At 46.4% G+C, this 21,382-nt stretch overlaps 10 protein-coding genes across 10 annotated transcripts, besides 1 other annotated feature; 4 read left to right on the forward strand and 6 right to left on the reverse strand.

Annotated features, from left to right (window-relative positions):
• Nucleotides 1–1,388: 1,388 nt before the first annotated feature.
• On the reverse strand, nt 1,389–2,156 carry TSTA_083040 (uncharacterized protein; the record flags this gene model as incomplete). The annotated part of the gene is made up of 2 exons (XM_002477989.1): nt 1,389–1,997; nt 2,061–2,156. The coding sequence occupies 2 exons, from the start codon at nt 2,154–2,156 to the stop codon at nt 1,389–1,391; spliced, it is 705 nt and encodes a 234-aa protein (XP_002478034.1).
• A 1,648-nt stretch (nt 2,157–3,804) lies between these two features.
• TSTA_083050 (short chain dehydrogenase (AtsC), putative) lies at nt 3,805–4,891 on the forward strand (the record flags this gene model as incomplete). Its single annotated transcript, XM_002477990.1, has 5 exons — nt 3,805–3,846; nt 3,945–4,103; nt 4,162–4,268; nt 4,337–4,641; nt 4,704–4,891. 5 exons carry the CDS (start codon nt 3,805–3,807, stop codon nt 4,889–4,891), a joined length of 801 nt encoding a protein of 266 aa, XP_002478035.1.
• Nucleotides 4,892–5,367: 476 nt separating this feature from the next.
• TSTA_083060 (uncharacterized protein) lies at nt 5,368–6,555 on the reverse strand (the record flags this gene model as incomplete). The annotated part of the gene is made up of 2 exons (XM_002477991.1): nt 5,368–5,934; nt 5,980–6,555. 2 exons carry the CDS (start codon nt 6,553–6,555, stop codon nt 5,368–5,370), a joined length of 1,143 nt encoding a protein of 380 aa, XP_002478036.1.
• A 737-nt stretch (nt 6,556–7,292) lies between these two features.
• TSTA_083070 (phytanoyl-CoA dioxygenase family protein) lies at nt 7,293–8,445 on the forward strand (the record flags this gene model as incomplete). The annotated part of the gene is made up of 2 exons (XM_002477992.1): nt 7,293–7,331; nt 7,369–8,445. 2 exons carry the CDS (start codon nt 7,293–7,295, stop codon nt 8,443–8,445), a joined length of 1,116 nt encoding a protein of 371 aa, XP_002478037.1.
• Nucleotides 8,446–9,127: 682 nt separating this feature from the next.
• On the forward strand, nt 9,128–10,241 carry TSTA_083080 (uncharacterized protein; the record flags this gene model as incomplete). The annotated part of the gene is made up of 3 exons (XM_002477993.1): nt 9,128–9,233; nt 9,264–9,542; nt 9,598–10,241. The coding sequence occupies 3 exons, from the start codon at nt 9,128–9,130 to the stop codon at nt 10,239–10,241; spliced, it is 1,029 nt and encodes a 342-aa protein (XP_002478038.1).
• A 169-nt stretch (nt 10,242–10,410) lies between these two features.
• On the reverse strand, nt 10,411–11,275 carry TSTA_083090 (PEX11 domain protein; the record flags this gene model as incomplete). Its single annotated transcript, XM_002477994.1, has 3 exons — nt 10,411–10,800; nt 10,848–11,011; nt 11,062–11,275. The coding sequence occupies 3 exons, from the start codon at nt 11,273–11,275 to the stop codon at nt 10,411–10,413; spliced, it is 768 nt and encodes a 255-aa protein (XP_002478039.1).
• Nucleotides 11,276–11,774: 499 nt separating this feature from the next.
• TSTA_083100 (F-actin capping protein alpha subunit, putative) lies at nt 11,775–12,967 on the reverse strand (the record flags this gene model as incomplete). Its single annotated transcript, XM_002477995.1, has 6 exons — nt 11,775–12,129; nt 12,186–12,323; nt 12,374–12,426; nt 12,486–12,575; nt 12,633–12,839; nt 12,911–12,967. The coding sequence occupies 6 exons, from the start codon at nt 12,965–12,967 to the stop codon at nt 11,775–11,777; spliced, it is 900 nt and encodes a 299-aa protein (XP_002478040.1).
• Nucleotides 12,968–13,358: 391 nt separating this feature from the next.
• Nucleotides 13,359–15,392, reverse strand: TSTA_083110 (uncharacterized protein; the record flags this gene model as incomplete). The annotated part of the gene is made up of 2 exons (XM_002477996.1): nt 13,359–14,102; nt 14,154–15,392. 2 exons carry the CDS (start codon nt 15,390–15,392, stop codon nt 13,359–13,361), a joined length of 1,983 nt encoding a protein of 660 aa, XP_002478041.1.
• Nucleotides 15,393–15,986: 594 nt separating this feature from the next.
• Nucleotides 15,987–16,530, reverse strand: TSTA_083120 (uncharacterized protein; the record flags this gene model as incomplete). Its single annotated transcript, XM_002477997.1, has 2 exons — nt 15,987–16,347; nt 16,409–16,530. The coding sequence occupies 2 exons, from the start codon at nt 16,528–16,530 to the stop codon at nt 15,987–15,989; spliced, it is 483 nt and encodes a 160-aa protein (XP_002478042.1).
• Nucleotides 16,531–17,684: 1,154 nt separating this feature from the next.
• TSTA_083130 (SWI/SNF family DNA-dependent ATPase Ris1, putative) lies at nt 17,685–21,275 on the forward strand (the record flags this gene model as incomplete). The annotated part of the gene is made up of 4 exons (XM_002477998.1): nt 17,685–18,817; nt 18,865–19,630; nt 19,679–21,208; nt 21,264–21,275. 4 exons carry the CDS (start codon nt 17,685–17,687, stop codon nt 21,273–21,275), a joined length of 3,441 nt encoding a protein of 1,146 aa, XP_002478043.1.
• Nucleotides 20,371–20,439: a microsatellite.
• Nucleotides 21,276–21,382: the final 107 nt, after the last annotated feature.

Below are 21,382 nucleotides of genomic sequence, written 5' to 3' on the forward strand. Positions count from 1 at the left end.
AGGTGGATGGCTCCCCGATTTAGTTCGCAGGGTAAAAAGAGAGTATCAGACCATGCCTCAAAATAAAGCATCAACGAGGTACAAAGAACAACATCCCGGTTTGCATCCGTAATATCATGCGACAGAGCCTCTCGGAATAGTCGTAGTGCGTGTGAGAGATGTTTTCGGGATATTGTCATTTCACTCGTTCTGTCTCCGTCTAGACGCATGTACTCAAGATGTCTAGCTGCTAAGCACAATGCTGCATGCATCAGATACTCGTATTCAAAAGCCTTGGGAAGGACACTTTCCCAGATCTGAGCTATTATAGGAAGGGTCTGGTAAGTTGATATTTGAAAATGATGGAATAGTCTCATCTGTTCCATGTTCAGGCTATCATCTCCCCAGGATGCAGATGGCGATAGTGGTAATGGTATAGGGTAAGATGACAACTCGATTTCTCGGTTTCGCTTGCCACTACTATTAGAGACTTGGTGCCGTTGCGGCTGTTGTGCAGGACGTCGACGACATATATCCCCTCTTTTCAAACAGCGATAGCATGATGGGGTATTCTCATCGCACTAGAAATGTTCATTAAGCATCTCTTTTCTTGCTAGCCTTCTGTTGCATGCTTCTACCAACCTTGACTCTTCGCTGTCTACAAGTGAGACAACCACTCCGCGACTTGTGGTGAGCCTTCTTCTGTTGAGCAGTCGACGAGTCTCGGCACCATTTCTGGGGATCTGATTTGTTTGTCTCGGGGGTGAACGTGTTGATGAAATATTTCGGGGAAGGAGACATATTGGCATCGGACCTTGGACAGACAATGTATTACGGCGGAGAGTCGGAGACGGAGTCCGAGTATGTATATAGCGCTTAATTTGTTAACCTTCTTGGAACTATGCAGATTGATTAAGCGTCGCAATGGTATGCGATCGAAAGCGAGCGTATCTTTCTTGGTTGGCAATGAAATGAAGTTGCTGAGATTTTTCGAATAGGCCTGAAACAAAATGGCTAATCCATCTCGGGCTTAGTTCATTCGCCCTCGCATTCCGAAATAGGAAAGCGAGGGTTTATACCTTTTCACAGATGTTCTATGTATTTATAAGGCACCCATATCGACTATGCTATTCTCAAGACAGACTACCTGCTCTTGCTGAGCTCGAGAGACGGAGAAGTTTAGGCTACGTATATCTAGGTAAATCGGTACAGAGTGTTCCAGCAGATAGAATAGCAAGTTGTAAGTCAACTAGCTAGTTATAAGACACCGCTTCTTAGTCAGATGTTTTCAAAAGACCGAAAGCTTTTATAGTAGGAGGGATATAGAGAAGACCATAGAGTTTATATCCCGAGATGGATTCAAACTTTATACTAGTTCATAGGTATAGTATCCTTGAAGAGAAAAAGATCTACACTAAACATTTAACAGAGTGGGACGTACTCAAAATCAAACAGGAGCTAGAACAAAGTGCTTCAGCCGACATCTCAGTCAGGGTCACAGTCGCCTTTAGATCATCGTGTACCCAGGTCTTTATCATCACATCCCTCAGAGGATGCAATAAACCGTTTGCTTTTGACTCTATCGTCCGGTCCAAGACGTCTAGGATAATAGTTCGGTCCTGATCTGTGCGCGCCTCGCAGCCGAACACAACATAAGCGAAGGGTTTGTTGCAAGAGTCGATGCGAGAGAAGATGTCGAATGCAGCGCAGGTCCATTCGGTGTTTTTGATTGTGGGGCGGTCGCTGGTACCGTTAGATGTCCGTTCAATGTAGAGCAATACCGCTAGGATGAAGAGTTCCTTGACCAAGATCGATTCTGACTGCGTTGTTGTTGAGCCTGTTTCTGCTTCTTCGTGCTTCAGGTTCGCTCTTATATCGAGAAGTTTGTGCTCGATGCTGTTAAGCCAAGATTGGTACTCTTCCGAATGAGCATGTATGTGACCCATTGGCGCGCGATGTGCACAGAATTTATAAAGCAGGTTTATGACGTCGTGCCCAAATGTAGAAAATTTCGTTATCTGAAATATAATTGGATCATTAATACTTGCATGCAGGGTTCGAATGAACAGTAGGCGGCATACTTCATCCAGTACGAGACAATCGAAGCCAACCTCCTTCTGAAGGTGTTTCTGAAATGTAGTCTTTCCCTGCCAATGACTGACTCCTAATCGAGCCATGGTATCATAATAGAACACCCATTGGAACAACAATGTTTGGTCCTTGTCCTTGAAGGAGCTTTGTTCATAGAATCGAGAAATGATTTCTTTGGCATTTGATAAGTGCAAATACCACGTCGAGGAGTCTAGAGCAAAGAGGTGCATCTAATTTATCAATATCTCTCGGTCTATTGAATGGAAGGGGAATAATTACCTCAACAGAGCAAATTAGCATACTAGCAACAATGTGCTGTAAACTCATCTCTCGAGTCAATCCAGCCTGTGCCGAGAGACGGAGAGACTTCAGTGTCGCGACGGTTAACTGAGTGGTTTGCTGTTTATCTCCAGTCCGATATAAAGTTGCCAATGCTAAAAGACTCTGGAGTACGGCCTGAGTTGATATACAGTCATCAGAGAATGCTAATCGAGTGATTATGCCGCGCAAATGAGCAAGATCAATGCCGAATGCTGGCAAGGATGATAGAACAGCTGAAAAGACTTTATGATATGAGTATATCGGTGATATGTCCCGGCGACAGAATGTAAAGAAAGGGGAGTTAAGGAGCTTTACAATACGGAACAAGGTTTATGTTTTCATTTAGCAATGGAGACTGCATGTGCGTTTGGGTCGAGGATGGTACTCGAAGTAAGGATGAAAGAGGCATAATATCATTATCGCTGTGGATTACTGTTCCTACAGAAAAGTCAGTATGAGAGAGAAAACAAGATAGGCGCATTGATCCGTTGGCAGAATGAGCGCGGTACTTACTAGGGTCGATGTGTCGCAGGTGGACGTTAATGTCCTGTGAGCTCGTATTGATAAATCTCCAATTGGCGCATTTGAGGGTTGTATTGGGTTGAGCAGCGTTCAACGCTCGTCTACGATCATTGCCTTTCGGCCAAGATAATCGCAGTTTGTGATATTCGCAAGAACGGTTTGATCGCTTACAGTTCTTGCAGATTGGTCGTGATGCATCACATGCAATTTTTCGATCTGTTCATTGCATCCAGTGTTTACGTTAATTAAGTCTCGTGAGAGCCAAATAACCTGGAACTCCCAGCAAATTGTATTCTTCCAATATCATCATTCTGAAGCACATTCATCGGTTGAAAATATGTCCATACCTTTGCAGGTTGCGCACCCGTTCTTTCTCGCTTTCTCCATGAGGTATGCACACTGTACGGTACCGGTAATCAGCAAATACTAGTAAAGAATACCGAGTTAACTAGTGATTCGTAATAATATAAGTGCGAGAAACATATGAAAACTACGACTCCTCCAGGAAGAAATGTGAGAGAGATTACTAATGCTGGATTGACGCTATCCCCGATCTGAAGTAGGGCAACTATGTGCGAAGCTCGGATGAGAACGGGAATGGGGGGCATATTTCCTAATTAGCAAAATTGGCAAGAATCTGCGAGTATATCCAGGGAATTATCCATTCTTATAACCAAGTGTGTATTTTTCAGCAATGGTAAAGCAGCAAGATGGCAAGGGGAAGTGTCTTATTCCAGGTCTTAGATGTAGGTAGCATAAGGCATAAATAGGGCCCCGTTTCCTCTTCCTGGGACATAACTCAATCAACAGAATCGACCTCGCTATTCATCCGAAATCTACACCCGCACAAGATTTAGACATACTTGGCTCGATCCAAGCTACGCAAGATAAATGCCTTCGTATTTGATTACTGGCGCCTCTCGCGGCATTGGAGTGAGTACCCACTGGTATTGGACATCGATCCAGGGCCTGTCAGACAATTCCCAAAGTTCCTAATTATTCTGTCGCTAACTATGTATTGCGCAAAATAGTATGAGCTTCTCCGCCAACTATCCGCAGACCCAAATAACACCGTCATTGGTCTCGTTCGCAACAAGCCTGCCACCGACGCTCGAGTCTCGACTGAATTATCCGAGAGAAAGAATATTTTTGTTATCCATGGTGACATGACAGACGTTCAGTCACTTAAAGTTCGTGTCTCACACCCAACAGTATCATACAAGAATGGGGCTAAGAGCTTGAGTGCAGACGGCCGTCCAGGAGACTAGCAAAATCACCGGAGGCTCTCTCGATGTGCTAATTGCTAATGCCGTTTATCTCAGTGATTTCTCTCAGTATGAAGGGATTGGGAATCTGTCAGTCAATTAACAAATCTTCATTCAGATAGTACCGTTTACTGATACATCATCCCCGCGTGATATAGAGAAATCGAGCCTTTGGGCGAAGATATGCGCCGGAATTTTGAAGCAAACGTCATCGGCAACATTAACTTATTCAGCCTCTCTATTCCGTTGATACGCAAGGGCAATATCAAAAAGGTTGTCGCCATCTCTTCCGGCATGTCAGACGAGAATCTCGTCGCAAAAATGCGAATTTCTAGCGCTGCGCCGTACGCTATAAGCAAGGCAGCTTTGAATATGGTTGTAACCAAATTCCATGCCCAGTACGCTGACGAAGGTATTCTCTTCATGGCTGTTTGCCCAGGCGTTGTAAATACTGATTTTGCTAGTAAAGGCAAGTCTCTCATCTTAAGTGCAATGAGTCAATACTGATGGGTGCTCATGTTGCAGCTACACCTGAACAACAAGCCAAAATCGGTACCATGTTCCAGAAGTTTGTAAAATACGCCCCTCATTTCAAGGGCCCGGCCCATGTTCAAGACGCAGTGAAGGATGTACTGCAAGTGGTGGACAAGGCTACTATAGAAGCCAATGGTGGAATCTTTGTGTCCCATTATGGGAATAAAGAGTTTTTGTAAACTGCCCACTATGTATGATCGGTGGGAAACTCATTTAGAGAATCTCATGCAATAGAAATGTCAGAACGTAAATATCAACCCTACATGTTTCGGCACTGGATATTAGTTAGTCCGACGTGGCACGCATGTGTCACGTATATATCTATCTAGCTACCTCCCGTCACCCTTACTCTTGGCGGTCAGTCATCAATATTAGGAATTCCACACCATATTGATCAGGCTCATCAGCTTGTTGGATGAGCTGTTCCACGGATCTAGTGCTAGCGACCTAGACGTAGATAAACCAACAGAATTCGACGTGGTGAGCTGCCTCGATATGGTGAATGTCCGCGTTGAGCTTGATAGCGACGGTCGGTGTAGAAAGGGTCAATATTGTGGGGTGCAGTGAAGTACTGTCCTGACGATCGCCGCAGGCCCTCATATTGGCTCACGCTTGCACGTAAATCCTGAATCAAAGCAGCAACAGAATATGCGGCCTACGTCGTGGCGCTCTGAAATGCTGGGTGTGTATGCGTCGCCTCGACAAGTTTTATTCGATGATATGCCGGTGTTTGCAAATCTCGGTCAAGACCGTGGTAAAGTTGTTGTAACGTTGACACCATTATCTCAAGGCATTCGCTGAGTGTTTTATACAGATTCTTGTCGATTACACTTTGGAATATAACATTGTTCCATTCCTGTTGTATAGCACGGTGGTACTCCTCTCCTTCAAAGTGGTCACCGAGTCCTGTAATGGGATCATGACCGTGAAGTAACCATGTCTGCCTTGTTGCATAGTAGTATTGCAACGCTTGACCCTTCAGCATCGTCGGGAAAGCAGGGTGATATGCTTCTTGTGTCGGTGGTATAAATGCACGTTGGCACAAATCGTAGAAGATTTGAAGCTTCCATGTGAAGGAATCATTCTTCTCTGCTCCATACTTCAACTCATCTGTGTACATCTTTCCCAGGTTGAGAAGGGCCTGTGGGGTGCTAATAAGGTCCGCTAGAGAGTCTTTATGTGCTTGTTCTTCCATGTGTTGATTGGAATCCGCTTGACCTGTCTGTTGAGTTGTCATTGCTAGGGTAAACATTGATGACAGATTTACGTTTGGATGTGATGTTACTGGGACTGTTGTAGGAGTTCCCAGGCCAGAATTTGCAGCAGACCTTGCTCTAGTTTTCGGTCCAAACGTTGGGAAGGGTGATGGCGTCTCTGGCATTAATGGTGTTCGTGGAATCCGTTGTTGAGCTTTCTCTTCGCTTGTTTTTGGAGGTCGTTGGTGCATGGTTATGATAGCTGCGAATTGGTCGTTCAGATTCTCTGATCTGAGCTCCTTTCCACGCTTGACGTGAGCGATAACCTCTTCCTCAGTCCATACATGAGGGTCGGTTTCAGCAAGTACGTTCATCAGATTTTCAGCAACTAGATGTGCACGCGTTGTATTGACGAATACTCCATTGCAACGGAGCAGATTAATCAATTTGCCAAGTTGTATCATGTCTGACTTTTTGAAGTCATCAATAGTCCACTTTTCAAAGTGCTGTTTATACGCTGCGTAGAGAAGGTCGTCGTACACATCCTCGTACGAGTTCATCCTTTGTGACACGTAGTTATTGAGCTGTCTCGCGTCTTTTCCCTCAGGATCGAACTCGCCAGGTTCCGTTGATGCTGCAGGAGCCATTTTTGATGATGTATAGATGAAAATCTGTTGCGGTAATGATGGAGGAGGACAAATTTGCGGAGATGTTGATGAGGGAAGAGAATAGAGTTGGATATGAGGTTTTTGAAAGAAGAAAGAAGGAATAAAGGGAATTTCCTGATCTGCGGCCACTTATCAGTATTGGTTTATCTACGTCTAGGTCGCTAGCACTAGATCCGTGGAACAGCTCATCCAACAAGCTGATGAGCCTGATCAATATGGTGTGGAATTCCTAATATTGATGACTGACCGCCAAGAGTAAGGGTGACGGGAGGTAGCTAGATAGATATATACGTGACACATGCGTGCCACGTCGGACTAACTAATATCCAGTGCCGAAACGTGTAGGGTAGGGTTGATATTCACGTTCCGACAAGAAACTTCCGTTTTATGAAATGGGAGGCGCATCATGAGCCTAATCGGGCATGTCTTTGGACCATTTGGCCGATAAGACAATCAGTCCTCACTGGTGGGGTTTGAACACACGCCCTTGTCAAAAACCACAAAACATCCTGATAGGGCATGTATGTACTTCCTATGTAGATAATATTGAGATTGATAAACAGAGGTTTGTCTAATCCCGAGGTATCTTTAACACTTGGCCGCGATTGTTGTCTGACTACTGGATATAGCATGCATATGTAACTTTGCTCCATTGCCGGATAGCGGATTCGAGTGCTGCAATAGTCGCTGGTTCACTCAGCTCCACAATCGCTATCATGGCTGTGATCAGACGCCGACTTGGTCACCAGGTCATTGTGTGTTCGCTGGGGATAATCGGGCAAAGGTATAAAGGGCAGCGTTGCCTCCAGACCCTATCTCGTTCCCAGCAGACTCGATTTCCTAAAGAAGTCCGCTTTTATTGACCTAATATCTCCACAATCTCGTCTTATAATCATTATGGGATCGACGACTTCAGAATCGCCAGTCGCATTGCACGAGTTTGATCCCAGTCCATCAAATGCCCAGGCGGTCATCAATGCACTAATCAAGGACGGGGGAGTCATTATCCGCAACCTCCTTTCTCAAGAAGTCCTTGACCAGATCGAGAAAGATGTGCGCCCTTACATTGAAGCCGATAAACCTTGGAAAGGCGACTTTTTCCCACCCGAGACCAGGCGTGTCTGCGGTCTTGCCGGCAAATCGCCTACGTTCATGAAGAACATCGTGGTCGCCCCATTGTATCAGGCTGTGTGTGATGCCCTCCTCACATCAACGTATCACTCCTACTACGGAAAGACGTTGGAAAAATCCATTTCCAAGCCTCAATTAAACAACACAATCGTGTTCTCTATCGGCCCAGGAGCTAGGAACCAAGAACTTCATCGAGATGACATGATCCACCACAACTTAGTGCCTGCAATCACCGCTGAAGAATACAAACCTGGACGTGACACCGGCATCGGCTTTTTTATTGCAGGCAAGAAAACAACGAAGCAGAACGGTGCAACACGTTTCATTCCTGGAAGCCATCTATGGGCAACAGTCACCGAACCTGATGAAGAGCAGGCTGTATATGCAGAGCTAAGCCCTGGTGACGGGTTCATGATGCTCAGTAGCTGTTTTCACGGAGGAAGTGCAAATAAGACGGTAGATGAGGAGAGACTGGTGTATAGCTGCTTTATGACAAAGGGGTATCTACGTCAGGAGGAGAATCAGTATTTGGCAAACCCTATTGAGAAAGTCAGGGAATATCCAGTTGATATGCAACGCTTGATAGGATATCAAGTCAGTCAACCGTTTCTAGGCTGGCTAGACCTGGATGATCCTCGAAAAGCGCTAGTCGGGAATGCATGGGAAGACGGTCGTGGGGATGTCTTAGGATATGAAGGTGACGCTCCTGATCGTTCTCACTCAGAGCATCCTTTCTGAACGTTACCTATGTAATTAAGACGCTAGGGCTAGCATGAAGTAATATTGTCTTTTTCCATCATGATCTGCAGTGAAAATACTCACCACCAAAAGTATTGCCAGTTATACAATCTTGGTTTGAGACGATGAATAGAAAACTAATGGTATCTATCGGCAAACAGAAAGTGACTATGGCGTAGGATTCAGTAGAGCACTCAGAAAGAGGAAATAGGTCATAAAATATTCATGGAAATTACATTCCAATGATTCCATGGTAGTGATATCCAGCTCAGACGTTCGGTCTGCAATAACATGACAAGAGGGGTGGTAACCTCTTACTTAGGTAGGGCTAAAGGACACATTCCCAGGGTTAGGGTACCTAATATAGGCTCGGACGAATTTTGTACGGACAATTTTGACCGGGCCTGATGTGGCTAAGCTTACCTTCACCTTCAGCTTGCAATCTTCCAGCAAAGCTCGTTTTATCATCTACGCATCTTTGAAGCTCATTCGGCGTTTTATAACTGAAGAAATACATCGCCTGAATTAGAAAGGTGTCTCATCTTCCCAAGTGGTGGGCTACGTTATACGCATCTCGAGGTCCTCAACCGGTACCTACCTACTAAATTAGCTAGACATTCCACGCTACACCATTCCTCGCAGCGACAGAGTGAATATCAATCAGGAAATACGCCTATTCACGATGGTAGTAATTCCCGAAATCAACCAGCATATCACAACCGTTAAGAACCTCGGTTCCGGGCTCGTTGCTGTATTCGGTACCAACTCGCCCTCCCTTCCTATAACTAGTGATCCCGACTAACATGTCTCCTGAAAAGTTGGAGGAACAAGTGGCATTGGTCTCTCAACAGCGCGTGAATTCACCCGCTACGCTGCTGCTCCCCACGTCTACTTAATTGGACGTAATGAGGCTCAAGCGTCTGAGTTCATTTCTGAGCTGAATACCATTAACGAATCCGCAACAGTCAGCTTCATCAAGAGTGATGTTTCCGTGCTCAAGAATGTTGATGTAGCATGTCAGGAGATTTCAAAGAAAGAGTCGAAGGTGAATTTGCTATTTTTGAGTGCTGGTATTTTCACCACGAAGGGGCGGACTGGTAGGTGACAGTTCACTCGCATTTATTTGCAAGTCACCAATTGAACCGAATGTAGAAACAAGTGAGGGTATCGACAAGAAGCTCAGTCTGCACTATTACTCTCGCGTCCGATTCATTCAAAATCTCCTTCCACACCTGAGTCAAGCAGCATCATCAGGAGGTCTTGCACGGGTCATATCCGTGCTCGGCCCCAGCACAGAGGGCAAATTGATTGAAGACGACCTCGATCTCAGAACCCACTACAGTCTCACCAATGCCGCCACTCATGCCGTGACCATGACATCTCTGTCTATGATCCATCTAGCCACCGCGAACCCAACTATTAGTTTCATCCACAGCGCCCCCGGCGGCGTGAAGACAAACCTCATGCGAGATTTCAATCCTCTAGCCAAGGGACTTGTCTCAGGTATTCTTGCGCTACTGACACCAGTCCATTCGAAGATTGGTATCATACCTGTCAAGGATAGTGGAGAGAGACATGTTTATGCTGCTACACATCCGGCGTTTGCGCCACGGGAGGAGCATGTTGAGACTATGGGTGCGGATGGGGAGAAGGGTAGTGGAGCGTATAGGGTTCATTATGACAGTTCGATTGTTGAGTCAAAGATGGACTTGATTAAGGATTATTTGAGCAAGGGGACTGTTAAGACGGTGTGGGACCATACCTTGGAGGTGATTAATAAGGCTACGGGGAATTAACTGCAGAAATGGGAATGTTGTATATCAAAATACTATGTAGGTATTACATATCTCCTGTCTTTTCACATTCTCGCCGACAAATTTATCTACATATTTGATAGAATTCGGCGTCACAGAGTTACAGTATGTACAACCACAAACACTACACGCCCCTACGTATATAAAATCCTCACTTATTGACCTGGGCCCAAATACCTCCCGAAGAAACCAACGTACTCACAACCATCATAAGTCCAACCTGCGTCGACGAGGCCGGAATCCAACCCAGTACACTACCGGGGATCACAATATCGCACGAATCGACAATAAGACCTTTGACCAGCGGTGTCAAATCACGTTTCACCGGCAGCGGCTGCTTCTTCTTCTCCTTCTCGCTAGTAACAGTCTTCTTTTCAGATTGCTTCACTGCTGATGAAGTGAGAGTTGGCTCAGATACCGGAAGGAAGATGTCAACGGTAGAGCCTATGATACTCAATGCGAGACCAAAGAACCACCATTTATGGCATTCGATGAAGAGTTCTTGAGCCCAGGGTGTTACCCATATACCCATTGCATCCAACTATACCCGTCAGATTCAGCCCGGAAATGAACACTGGGTTTGCTTACAATTGTTAAATCCTCCAAGAAGAAATATACTCCCAGGAAAGACCATTTACCAACAGAGGCAATCTTCCTGACTGCATCAGATTCAAGCGGTGCCGGGACAAGCCACGCTGTGTATCCCGCGTCAAAGCAATCGATGAATTTGAAAAATCTCAAATATCGCCTTGCTATAAAATATATTAGCATCATACTCTCGGACATACGACTCAAGACTGACCTAGAGCAATCTGATTCTTCGCAGAAGCACACTTGACCGCATACACTGAATTCGGAATGTATGAGACAAAGATACTAGAAGACAGAATCGTGACGACAGCTTGAATGAATCGGAGAGTCTTTTCAATGCCGAGTGGGTGCGTGTTTGTGAAGTTGGAAAACTGTTTCCATAGTGGGGGGAATTCTTTTGTGGTTGGTTTTTGTGCTGTTGTCATATTGAAGAGTCCGTCTCGTCACTTCCAAATCTACTTTAATTCTGAGATATTTTTTGACTGTGATGGTTTCACGATCTTTGGAATGATCGTCAGGCCGGTAGAGATAGTAGAAGAATGTGTTTCAGAGATGGCAGATATGCCTATCGACAAAAGCTCCACCCAATCTAACCCTAACTGGATGTGCTGTATTAATTGACCAACCACAGACAGAGAAGGCCAACAATATGATTTGCGATGGATTTGACGATCCACGAAATTTCTGTAGAATCTATAGCTGAATTTGATGATGGGATATTACTTGTGGTCGTTCGCAATACACGCCATGATGGTAACTCGAGGTAAGTCTGGAATCACCCGATTAGCATAGGAGTTCAGTCCAGGACGCAGGTCAGGAGGTAAACACGATGATATGTTCTACTAAGGCATCATATACACGCAAAGAGCAATACAAACAACCAATCCACAGTACAACCGATATAACACGTCAACGCTCAACACATCACTTCCCCTTCCCACCAGAAATATCCTGTCCCAAACGATATCCCCCAACCCTCTCCCACTCAACCTTCTGTCTCGTGATAGGCAATTGTCGTCTCAAACTCTTAAACGCACCCTCAGCCAATCGACTAAACGCCCTGTTCAGCTCTTCCTGATGATCACGCTCGGCGGCACCGATCTTGGACATGATTGATTCAGCGGATATGTTTGATAGGGGGATCGAGATGGGTTTTGTCGTGCTCAAAGCCACGTTTCCGTCTTCGTAGTAGTGGACGTCGATGTGGATGTTGCCGGTTATGGTTGTAGTGGAGGATGAGGAGACGGGGATTTGGTAAATGGAGCGGTAGCGGCCATTCCTATTTATACAGCATTAGTATGACCTGGTAGATCTGGTTGGTGGGTAAGTGCATACCAGAAATTATTTGGCGAGTATCGGTTGGCGACCACAACAATGGCAATTGCGGTATCGTTGTCGACAGGATATACTCCGTAGGAAGAACTGGGATAGTGCTCCTTTGCATGAGTAGAGAGAGATCGAAGAAGAGATTTTCTGTTATATCAGCAAGAAACATCTTGTCTTCACAGGGTCGGGAAACATACACAAGGTCTGCATTTTGCGAGTCGAGGGGGTATGATTGTGCGGCCGACGCTGTCTGTCCCGGTCACAACGTAAGCAATGCGAAACTTAGTATCCCATCAGAAAAGAATGTACCTGTGTAATATGATCAAATTCAAATGAAGTCGAACTTTCAACGTCATAATATCGGTCTCCATCCAATCGATTAAATTCGCTCACAATCACCTAGCCCAAAAAATTGTCAATAGCTGCCCACCTACTCAAATTCCAGGAACTAATCACCTGTTGGCTGCTTCCGGGAAGCTTCACAGTAGCCAATTGCTTCTCATTATAGCTTCTGAAGGCAGGTTCGAGCTCGGGGATAATGTTCGGGCCGTCTGAGGTGAGAACTTTGATGTCTGGTGATTGAACGTTGGAGTTAGCGATGATGTACGGTATTTTGTGACCAGGACCATAACCGGGTAGGTATGGGTTTGCACATACCAGCGACTACATCGGACAACTAATGAACAAGTTAGATTCGAGGTACAATCAACTTCTTGACAGTGTCGACAACGTACCTCTCCGGGAGGAGCTCCTTCGATGAAAGAAGAAGCAATTTCGACCGACGAGCTCATCTTGAATGACAAAGAGCATATGGCGCAATTAGTATGAAAGAACAAGAAATGAATGTGCGCAAGATAAAAAGGCGGTGTTGCCTGCAAGTTGTGTTGATGTTGACCTTGCGGGGTTGCTGAGGCATACAGTGAAACGTGCACATCAAAGGCGGTCAGTCGGGACTATTCATAACCCTAACCCCGATTAAGAACGGGGATGTATCTTGACGTCTAAAGATTATCAACTGTTAGGATGAAGAATGAGGGGACTTGGTAAAGTCTGTTGGACAAACTAAGAATTGAGAATATCATAAATCATATCTAAGGGCTGACATAAGGGTATATGTGCACACAATAACAATAAAAAAGAAAAAGCCATGCTCCAATCAAAGGTGGAAAGGAAACCGAAGCGCTACTCAATACTCATATTCATGAATCCATCATTCGTCTCATTCATTCCCTGCAAACCAACCCTTTTCATCCCTGTCGGGGTCGAAGTACTCGATGAACTATGCGTATGTTCCGTCAACAACGCTGCTGCCGTCTTGGAAGGAATAATCCATGATGCATTATTAAGACTACTACCGTCTCGGTTATTTGTCGACGACGGCGCATGTTGCAGGACAGGACTGCTCTGGACACTCATTCCGGGTGATACGGCGCGACGCTTGAATGATTCAGCGTCAAAGCCGTCGTCACGGCGACGTTTGCGACGAATCTCCGTTGCGAGGACTGATGTGACTGTTTGTGGGGTGGGGGATCGCCATCGACCCTCTCGTCCGATATTTGATACGGGTGTATCCATGTTCGTGTCTTCGCTCATGACGGATGATTGTGTCGATAAACGACCTGCGGGTGGTGGTGTGCGGTAACGGCCATCAAAGGTCTCCCAGAACTTTGTACCGCCTGAATTCAGCGAAGCTTGATTTGAAAAGGCTGTGTCGGGAATACTTCTAATTGGGTTTTCGGATACTGAAGTAGTGGAGGTAAGTTCTTCTAGCTTCTCAAGAGGGAAGCTAGGAGTTTTTGTCTCGCTTGTCGGATCGCTCTCACGAACTTGGCGGATGACTTCAGCTTCTTTCTTTGCTTCAGTGTCGAGAGGCGCACTTTCCTCCATTAGAGCCGCTCGAATGCGGGCAAATGTTTTTGGTTTAGGCTACATTAAAATGTTAGCAGATCGTCAGTAACAATTTCAGGGTAGACATACTAGTAAATTCCCTCGTCGAGTAACGGCACGACGAACTACTCCCCGCGGACCGGATTCCGCGTTGGCCCCAGGACTTTCTGCTCGCGGTGCACGAGTTTCATCATCACTCAAATCAGACAGGTGGAGATCTCCAGTACCAAGACTCAGACTCTCCCGACGTGACTGTAGAGCACTTTTGGTCATTTCACGAGCGAAATACCCTCCATTAGACGCCTCTATGCTCTTGAGTACCGGCGGAGATAGTGGTCCCGGACTAGGCTTATTACTATTCCCACTTGCACTGCTGGAGCTATGACGACTGTTGCGTGACTTGCGGAATCGTGCTCGTTGGAAACTGGCTAGACTGGCGGCAGCTGGGGAATAAGTACCCATCCAGTCGTTTCCGGGACTGGGGACTGCGCCTCCAAAGGGGTTGGATAATACGCCGTTATGCATTTTACTCGCTTGTGGAGTGGAAGTGATCATCATCTCGTCGCGATCACCGTTCATTGGCTCGTCATCGTCTTCCTCGCTGCTGCTAGTGTCTGATTCTAACATATTCACGCTTGATAATGAGCTGGACATTGTCGTTTGGTTTGCGGATCCCATGCCAGAAGGCTGGACAAAGCTTGTTCCAGGTGAACCGAACGCTGATGAATTACCGCCACGTCGTTGAGGGATATTGACTCCACGGCCACCCACGTTGGGTGAGGAGTCAGGTGAGGATTCAGCAAGAGTTGAGTGGTGTAGATTTGTACAGGAGCGAGAGAAGTCTAGACCGCGGGACCGGCGAGGAATCGCGGACGCTGGTGAGCCATAAATATGCGAAGCGTCCAGTTTTGGGGAAAGAGGGGCGCGATTGATGATAGGTGATGCACCTGCTGTAGACAGGGAGGGAGTAGCGTGTCGTGGGAGTTGAAGAGAAAGGCCATGGAGGGTTGATAGACGTGGCTGCGGTTGTTTTTGCGGTGTTGAAGGACTATTGTTGGTGTTGTTTGTGGTGTTATTGTTATTATTCGTAAGGCCTATGTCATCCTTTGATGAGAGTGGAAATTCCCGTAATGCTGAAGGCTGCAGGGCACTGTGAGTGGCAGCATCCGACAAAGAGCGGGACTTGGGGGATAGGCGCGGTATTGGAGGGCGTTTGGAGTCAGTGCTCGTTGAGTCACTGCTATTATTTTCGTCGCTGTCCGACTGTTGGATATGCCTCGACATCTGCCTGTGCAGCCAGTATGGTTGTCCTACTCGCATTTCGGTCATGGGATCGCAGGACAAATTATAAAGTGAGGAAAATATCGATCGTGGTATCTAATGACCGTAAATATCCTGAGTTGACTTCAAGCTCCGGCAAAATCGTGAAACAGGTCTGCTACCAGGGAGCCATATTGTGAAGAAGCGTGGTGTAGCGAAGCCCTAGGCAATAAGAGGGTTATAACAGATTGACGTTCGAAGATCCAAGATAATTGAAGAAAAAAACTCTGCGTGAAACAATCTCGCAGACAGAGCGCTTATGGTGGTGGTTAAGTGGTGTAGTTTGCATTGAGCTAATGCTGGGATTCTTTGACCTCGTCGCCGACTTGAGCGCGAAGAGCTGATTGACCAATCACATCGGCCACACTACCCAGCCCCGCTGTTCCACCAGCGCCAAGAAGTGTTTGTCACCGCTTTTGGCGATGGTACATTTGTTGATGTTAACGCTGATAAAAGTTCGCATTCAACAGGCAAGTATTCGCTAGACTACTAATATACACTGATTGCATACAGAGAGAATTGTGATGCATGGGAGGAGACGAACCCGCGTCTCAGCCTCCCGGGAACTCCGACGACAATCAAACATTCCTTCCCGTTTCCGTGCTATACCTTTGTATCACTTGGCCTACTCACTGTAGCACCAGTATTCCCTTCATGATATGCTGGCGGTGGCGCCGAGGGCATGTAGGTTGACTCGGTAGCAATGGAGGATTTAGAAGGCGACCGGTCTCGCCTCGATTGTGGAGCAGCTAATGAGAATTCATTATAATCGGGATCACGGCTTAACCCGTGCGGATCATTGAAGGGGTCAGCATGGCCGGCGGGGTTGGGACGATGATTTTTCGCGGTAGGTTCATAAATATCGATCTCAAAGGATTCGCGTTCTTTGGCTTCTTCGGCGTCGAACTGTCTGCGTCGTTTTCGCGCAATGTAGAAAAAGACGGTGCCGGCGATAATGAGCATACTGCAATATACTCAATTTAGACATGTTCAGAATGCACTATCCAATTTCAAGAAATACTGACACTCCTACTACTGCCGCTGGTACGGCATCGAGAAGAACGTTGCTGGTGGGTTTGGCGCATGCGTCGGAGTTGGGGTCGGACTCGTCGCAGGCCCTTCGATAGAGGCTCGTAAACATGTTCATTTTGTAGTAGTGAATGAGAGAGATAACGATGGTACGTATGACTGTATTTGCGCTTGATAATGGTGGGAGAATCGAAATGTGGTCGAATGAGCGTTGGTGGGAAAGGAGGGACTGGATGATACGACGTGGACCTTCCTGGTAAACAAAGAATCACAGACAGTTCAGGAAGGGGGGATATTGTTCAGATAAGCTGCTGGTCGATATCATATCATAGGCGAAAGGAGCGTATTGTGTACAATAATGAGCGTGTCGATATGCGAAATACCTCAAAATGCATAACAAGGTTCCCCCCTTATTAAGTAGTTAAGCCAGAGGGACGGATGAGACACTTACTCCGTGCTATCGTGGCTGACTCGTCTAGGCTGGACGCGGTTAGCACTGCGGAGAGCTGCGTAGTACGAGTCTTGTATTGGTGTGTAATATTACTTGTATTTATTTGTATTTTATACGTTAAGCCAATAGAATATGGGAAACAGAGCCATTACTATGTTATGCGGTTACATTCGCGGGCAATTCATGGGGCTTAATTTCGTAATAGTGAAATTGTCTATTTTTGTGCAGAGCATTCCATCTGTAGCCACAATACAGTACGAGTAGATCATACAGAAGCACAGGTAGAGTCTGAAGTACGAAACAATACAAGTATATCATTTGTATAACTATATATATTATTTGAAAGGTTGTTATATTCTAGCATGTTATGAGAGGTCTTAGCATACCCCGTAGTGATACTTCGTACGTATCGATAATTCAAACGATAGTGATCGCGCTATACCCGATCCAGATTAAATGATTTGGCCTCGTAGCCAGGGACAGTATTTTCAGCCACTCAGGACCCTCTCAGCCACAGTCACAGCGAAAGTTAGCCCCACCGCCGTGTGGAATACAAACTGTGACGCGATAAAGATATCTGTCCCTGATCAACTACCTCTTTTCTGATTCATATCGCAGTCGCAGAGCGTAGGACAAGGGCAGGCAGAAACCAGACAGGGAGTTGGAAATCACCTGAACTGCGCCCAGCCAGCACACTCCGATCTCACCGGTAACGACCGGTACCTCGAGCCTTGCAATTTTTATCCAAGTTGGTTGGCCCTGCGCAGCGAGTCTGCGCCCGGCCTTGCCGCTGTACACTGGATAAAGAGATCAATCACATCATGGCTGCCTCTTCTCCCAACATGTCCATCGAGCATATCATCGACGACCTTGATTTACACAAGGCCCTTCTCGAAAGCTTACTCGATACCCGCCCCGACGACGTCGAAGAGAGAGAAGAACTGCAAGCAACAATCATGGATCTCGAACGAAAATTAGCTCAGCATAGAGGGATTCCTCTCGATGCAGTGTCTGCCCAACCATCTCAGGTCCTCTCTCGAGGATTGTCTCAGTACGATGGTGTGGGAGACTCCTCACCTTTAGGGTCAGGGGTCAGCAATAATCTTCGCGATGACGACTTCCCAGTAGCATACCATGAAACTCCTCACCGCAAGCGTTATCTTGACCACAGCGATATCGACCGCCGTTCTGGCTCGCCACATTCAAAACGAGCTCGCTCTCACCAGTCAGGATCCCTAACACCAAGTGCTGCATCCAGTCACTTAGGGAATAGCCACAGCGCTGGCCTCGATTCGCTTGATGATTACTTTGGTTTCGCAGAGGACGGGGTCGACTTCCGAGAGGGACAATACGAGGCAGAGAAGTGGTTGGAGGACCGTCGTGCACAAGAACTTCGAGATGCGGAATTCGCCAGACGTCTTCAACAGTCTTTAGACGAAGAATTGTCCTATGTTTCGTCGAAACCATCACAATTCTCGTCGCATAACGCGTATTCAGCGAACGCAGCAAGTCCTAACAAACCAGTGTTGAATATGCAGTCTACGTTTATGCAAAAACCAAATCTACCATCCTCTTCCGCCCACAAGCAGCCAGCCTTTGGTTCGACGGGTTGCGGCAATCCCTCCTATCAATATCCATCTCAAGTTGCTTCGTCTTTCAATTTTCCAGTGCAACAACCACGTCCGACACCGAAAGCTTCGTCGACTTATCAGATTATCGATAGCAGTGAAGATGAGGATTTAGCAGAAATTGGGCCGAACGATTTCTACGGTGATGACTACCCAGCTCTGCATGACAACACCAGCAGGACCTTGATGACTATGAATCCCCTTAAATACGGCTTGGAGCAGTTGCGCGGTATGAAGAGTGCACTTGACTATTTGCCCAAGGATCGCCCTGCTATGCCGTGGATGATAAATGAGAATGATTACCTTGGCGGAATACCATCGTATGAGTAAGTGAAGCCTGCAACATATTTGACCAGCAACTAATGCCTTGAAGGACCGAGACAGTCGACAGTAAGCAGGCAAACGAAGAACTGAAGGCACTTCTAGAGAGTCTTCGGCCTGATGTCGAATTATCAAAGAATCCACAAGGGACGCCTAAAGAATTGAGTTTCGCATTATTCGAGCATCAAAAGCTGGGACTGGCTTGGATGAAAGCTATGGAAGAAGGCAAGAATAAGGGAGGCATTCTTGCTGACGACATGGGTCTCGGAAAGACCGTCCAAGCTTTATCGCTGATTGTCTCTCGACCATCGACAGACCTTGCACGGAAGACTACGTTAATTATTGCACCTGTGGCTTTGATGCAGCAATGGAAACGTGAAATTGACAGGCTAGTCAAGCCTGAACACAAACTCAGCGTGTTCATTCTTCATGGCGAGAAGCGAAAGACCACTTTCGATAAGCTGAAAAAGTACGACGTGGTTTTGACTACGTTCGGTAGCATGGGCACTGAGTTGAAGAAGCGGGAGCAATACGATGAATTGAGACGATTTGCATCACAGAATAGCGCCAATATGATTGCGGAGGCGCGTGCTCTACCACTCTTAGGCCCTCAAAGCACTTGGTATCGGGTGATTATCGACGAGGCGCAGTGTATCAAGAACCGGAATACCAAGTCTGCAATCGCTTGTTGCGCTCTCAATGCCACTTATAGATGGTGTATGAGCGGTACTCCTATGATGAACGGTGTCCACGAGCTTCATTCCCTACTTCGGTTTTTGAGAATCGGTCCGTACAACAGTTTGGAACGATTCAATAAGGTAAATCTTATTCAACGAGCTTTTAAAACCTGATTACTAACTTCTCAGACGTTTACACGGCCTCTGAAAACTCGAGAGGGACGTAATAAAGCTCTTCAACAGCTTCGTGTTGTGCTCAAAGCCATCCTTCTGCGTCGAACCAAGTTTTCAAAGCAGGATGGAAAACCACTTATCGACCTTCCGCCTCGTACTACTGAGAAAGTCCATGCAGTTTTTAGCGAGGATGAACAGCAGCTGTATAACTCGTTGGAGAGCCGCACACAGATCCAGTTCAACAAGTATCTTGACGCAGGCACCGTTGGTCGGAATTACTCCAATATTCTTGTGCTCCTGCTTCGTCTACGCCAAGCCTGTTGTCATCCTCATTTGATCAACGACTTGAGTGTGGATGTCTCGGCCGTGACGGAGCAAGCTGATTTCGTTGAGAATGCGAAGCAGTTTAGTCCTGATGTTGTCCGACGTTTGAAGGAGAATGCACCGCTTGAATGTCCTGTCTGTATTGATGCGGTCGAGAACGCAATTATTTTCTATCCTTGCGGCCATGCCACTTGCGCCGAATGCTTTGCGAGAATTTCCGATCCTTCTTTAGCTGTTCAGCAAGGTGTAGACGGTTCGGTTGAAGCCAAATGTCCCAATTGTCGAACCAAGATTGATCCTAAAAAGGTCACTGATCATGTGTCTTTCAAAGAAGTGCATTTTCCTGAAGAATCTGATGGCGATGAAGAGAAAGCGGACGTAATTGCTGATGCTGAAGACTCCGACGACGATGATAGTGACGAAGAAGATGATGACGATGATGACGATGATGACTCGGATCTTGCCGATTTCATTGTCCCTGGTGATTATGAATCCGAAGAGGACGGCATCCTACGAAAGAAGACTACCGATACCGAATCCAAGCCCAAGAAAAAGCCCAAGGGACCAAAATTCAGCAAAGGCAAAGGCAAATCTAAAGGTCCCAAAAACCCCAAAAAGACGCTAGCTGTCCTCCGCAAAGAAGGCCAACGCAACGCCGCCGCAAGACGGAAATACTTCAAGCGTCTCGAAAAGAACTGGATGACAAGCGCCAAAATCGAAAAAGCCATCGAAATCCTTGAAGAAATCAAGGATTCTGGCTCGGGCGAAAAGACCATCATCTTCAGCCAATTCACCTCCCTTCTTGACCTACTCGAAGTCCCCATCAACCGTCGAGGATGGAAATATCGTCGCTACGACGGAAGCATGAACCCGCGCGACCGTAACGAGTCCGTTCTCGAATTCACTGACAACCCGGAATGCGACATCATGCTCGTATCCCTCAAAGCCGGCAATGCAGGTCTGAACCTCGTTGCTGCCTCTCAAGTGATCATTTTCGATCCTTTTTGGAACCCCTATATTGAGGAGCAGGCTATTGATCGTGCGCATAGACTGGGTCAGACGAGACCGGTACAAGTTCATAGGGTGCTGGTTGAGAAGACGGTTGAAGATCGGATATTGGCGTTGCAGGAGGAGAAGAGGGAGGTTATTGAGGGGGCGTTGGATGAGAATGCTGCTAGTCAGATTTCGAGGTTGGGAGTTAGAGAGTTGAAGTTTCTCTTCGTAAGTTCCTTTGTCCTTTTGCTGTTGTGGTAGGCTGATTACTAACTTCATATAGAACGTGCAATAGACCACCGCCCCCTTTCCACTTGTGTTTTGCTGTTTTCTTACTTCTTGTCAATCTTCAATTCCTTTCTTGTACTTTTATTTCCACTTTCTTTTTTCTTTCCTTTTTTA

Source organism: Talaromyces stipitatus, genomic scaffold (assembly GCF_000003125.1).
Source record: "Talaromyces stipitatus ATCC 10500 scf_1105507295527 genomic scaffold, whole genome shotgun sequence".
NCBI lineage: Eukaryota > Fungi > Ascomycota > Eurotiomycetes > Eurotiales > Trichocomaceae > Talaromyces > Talaromyces stipitatus.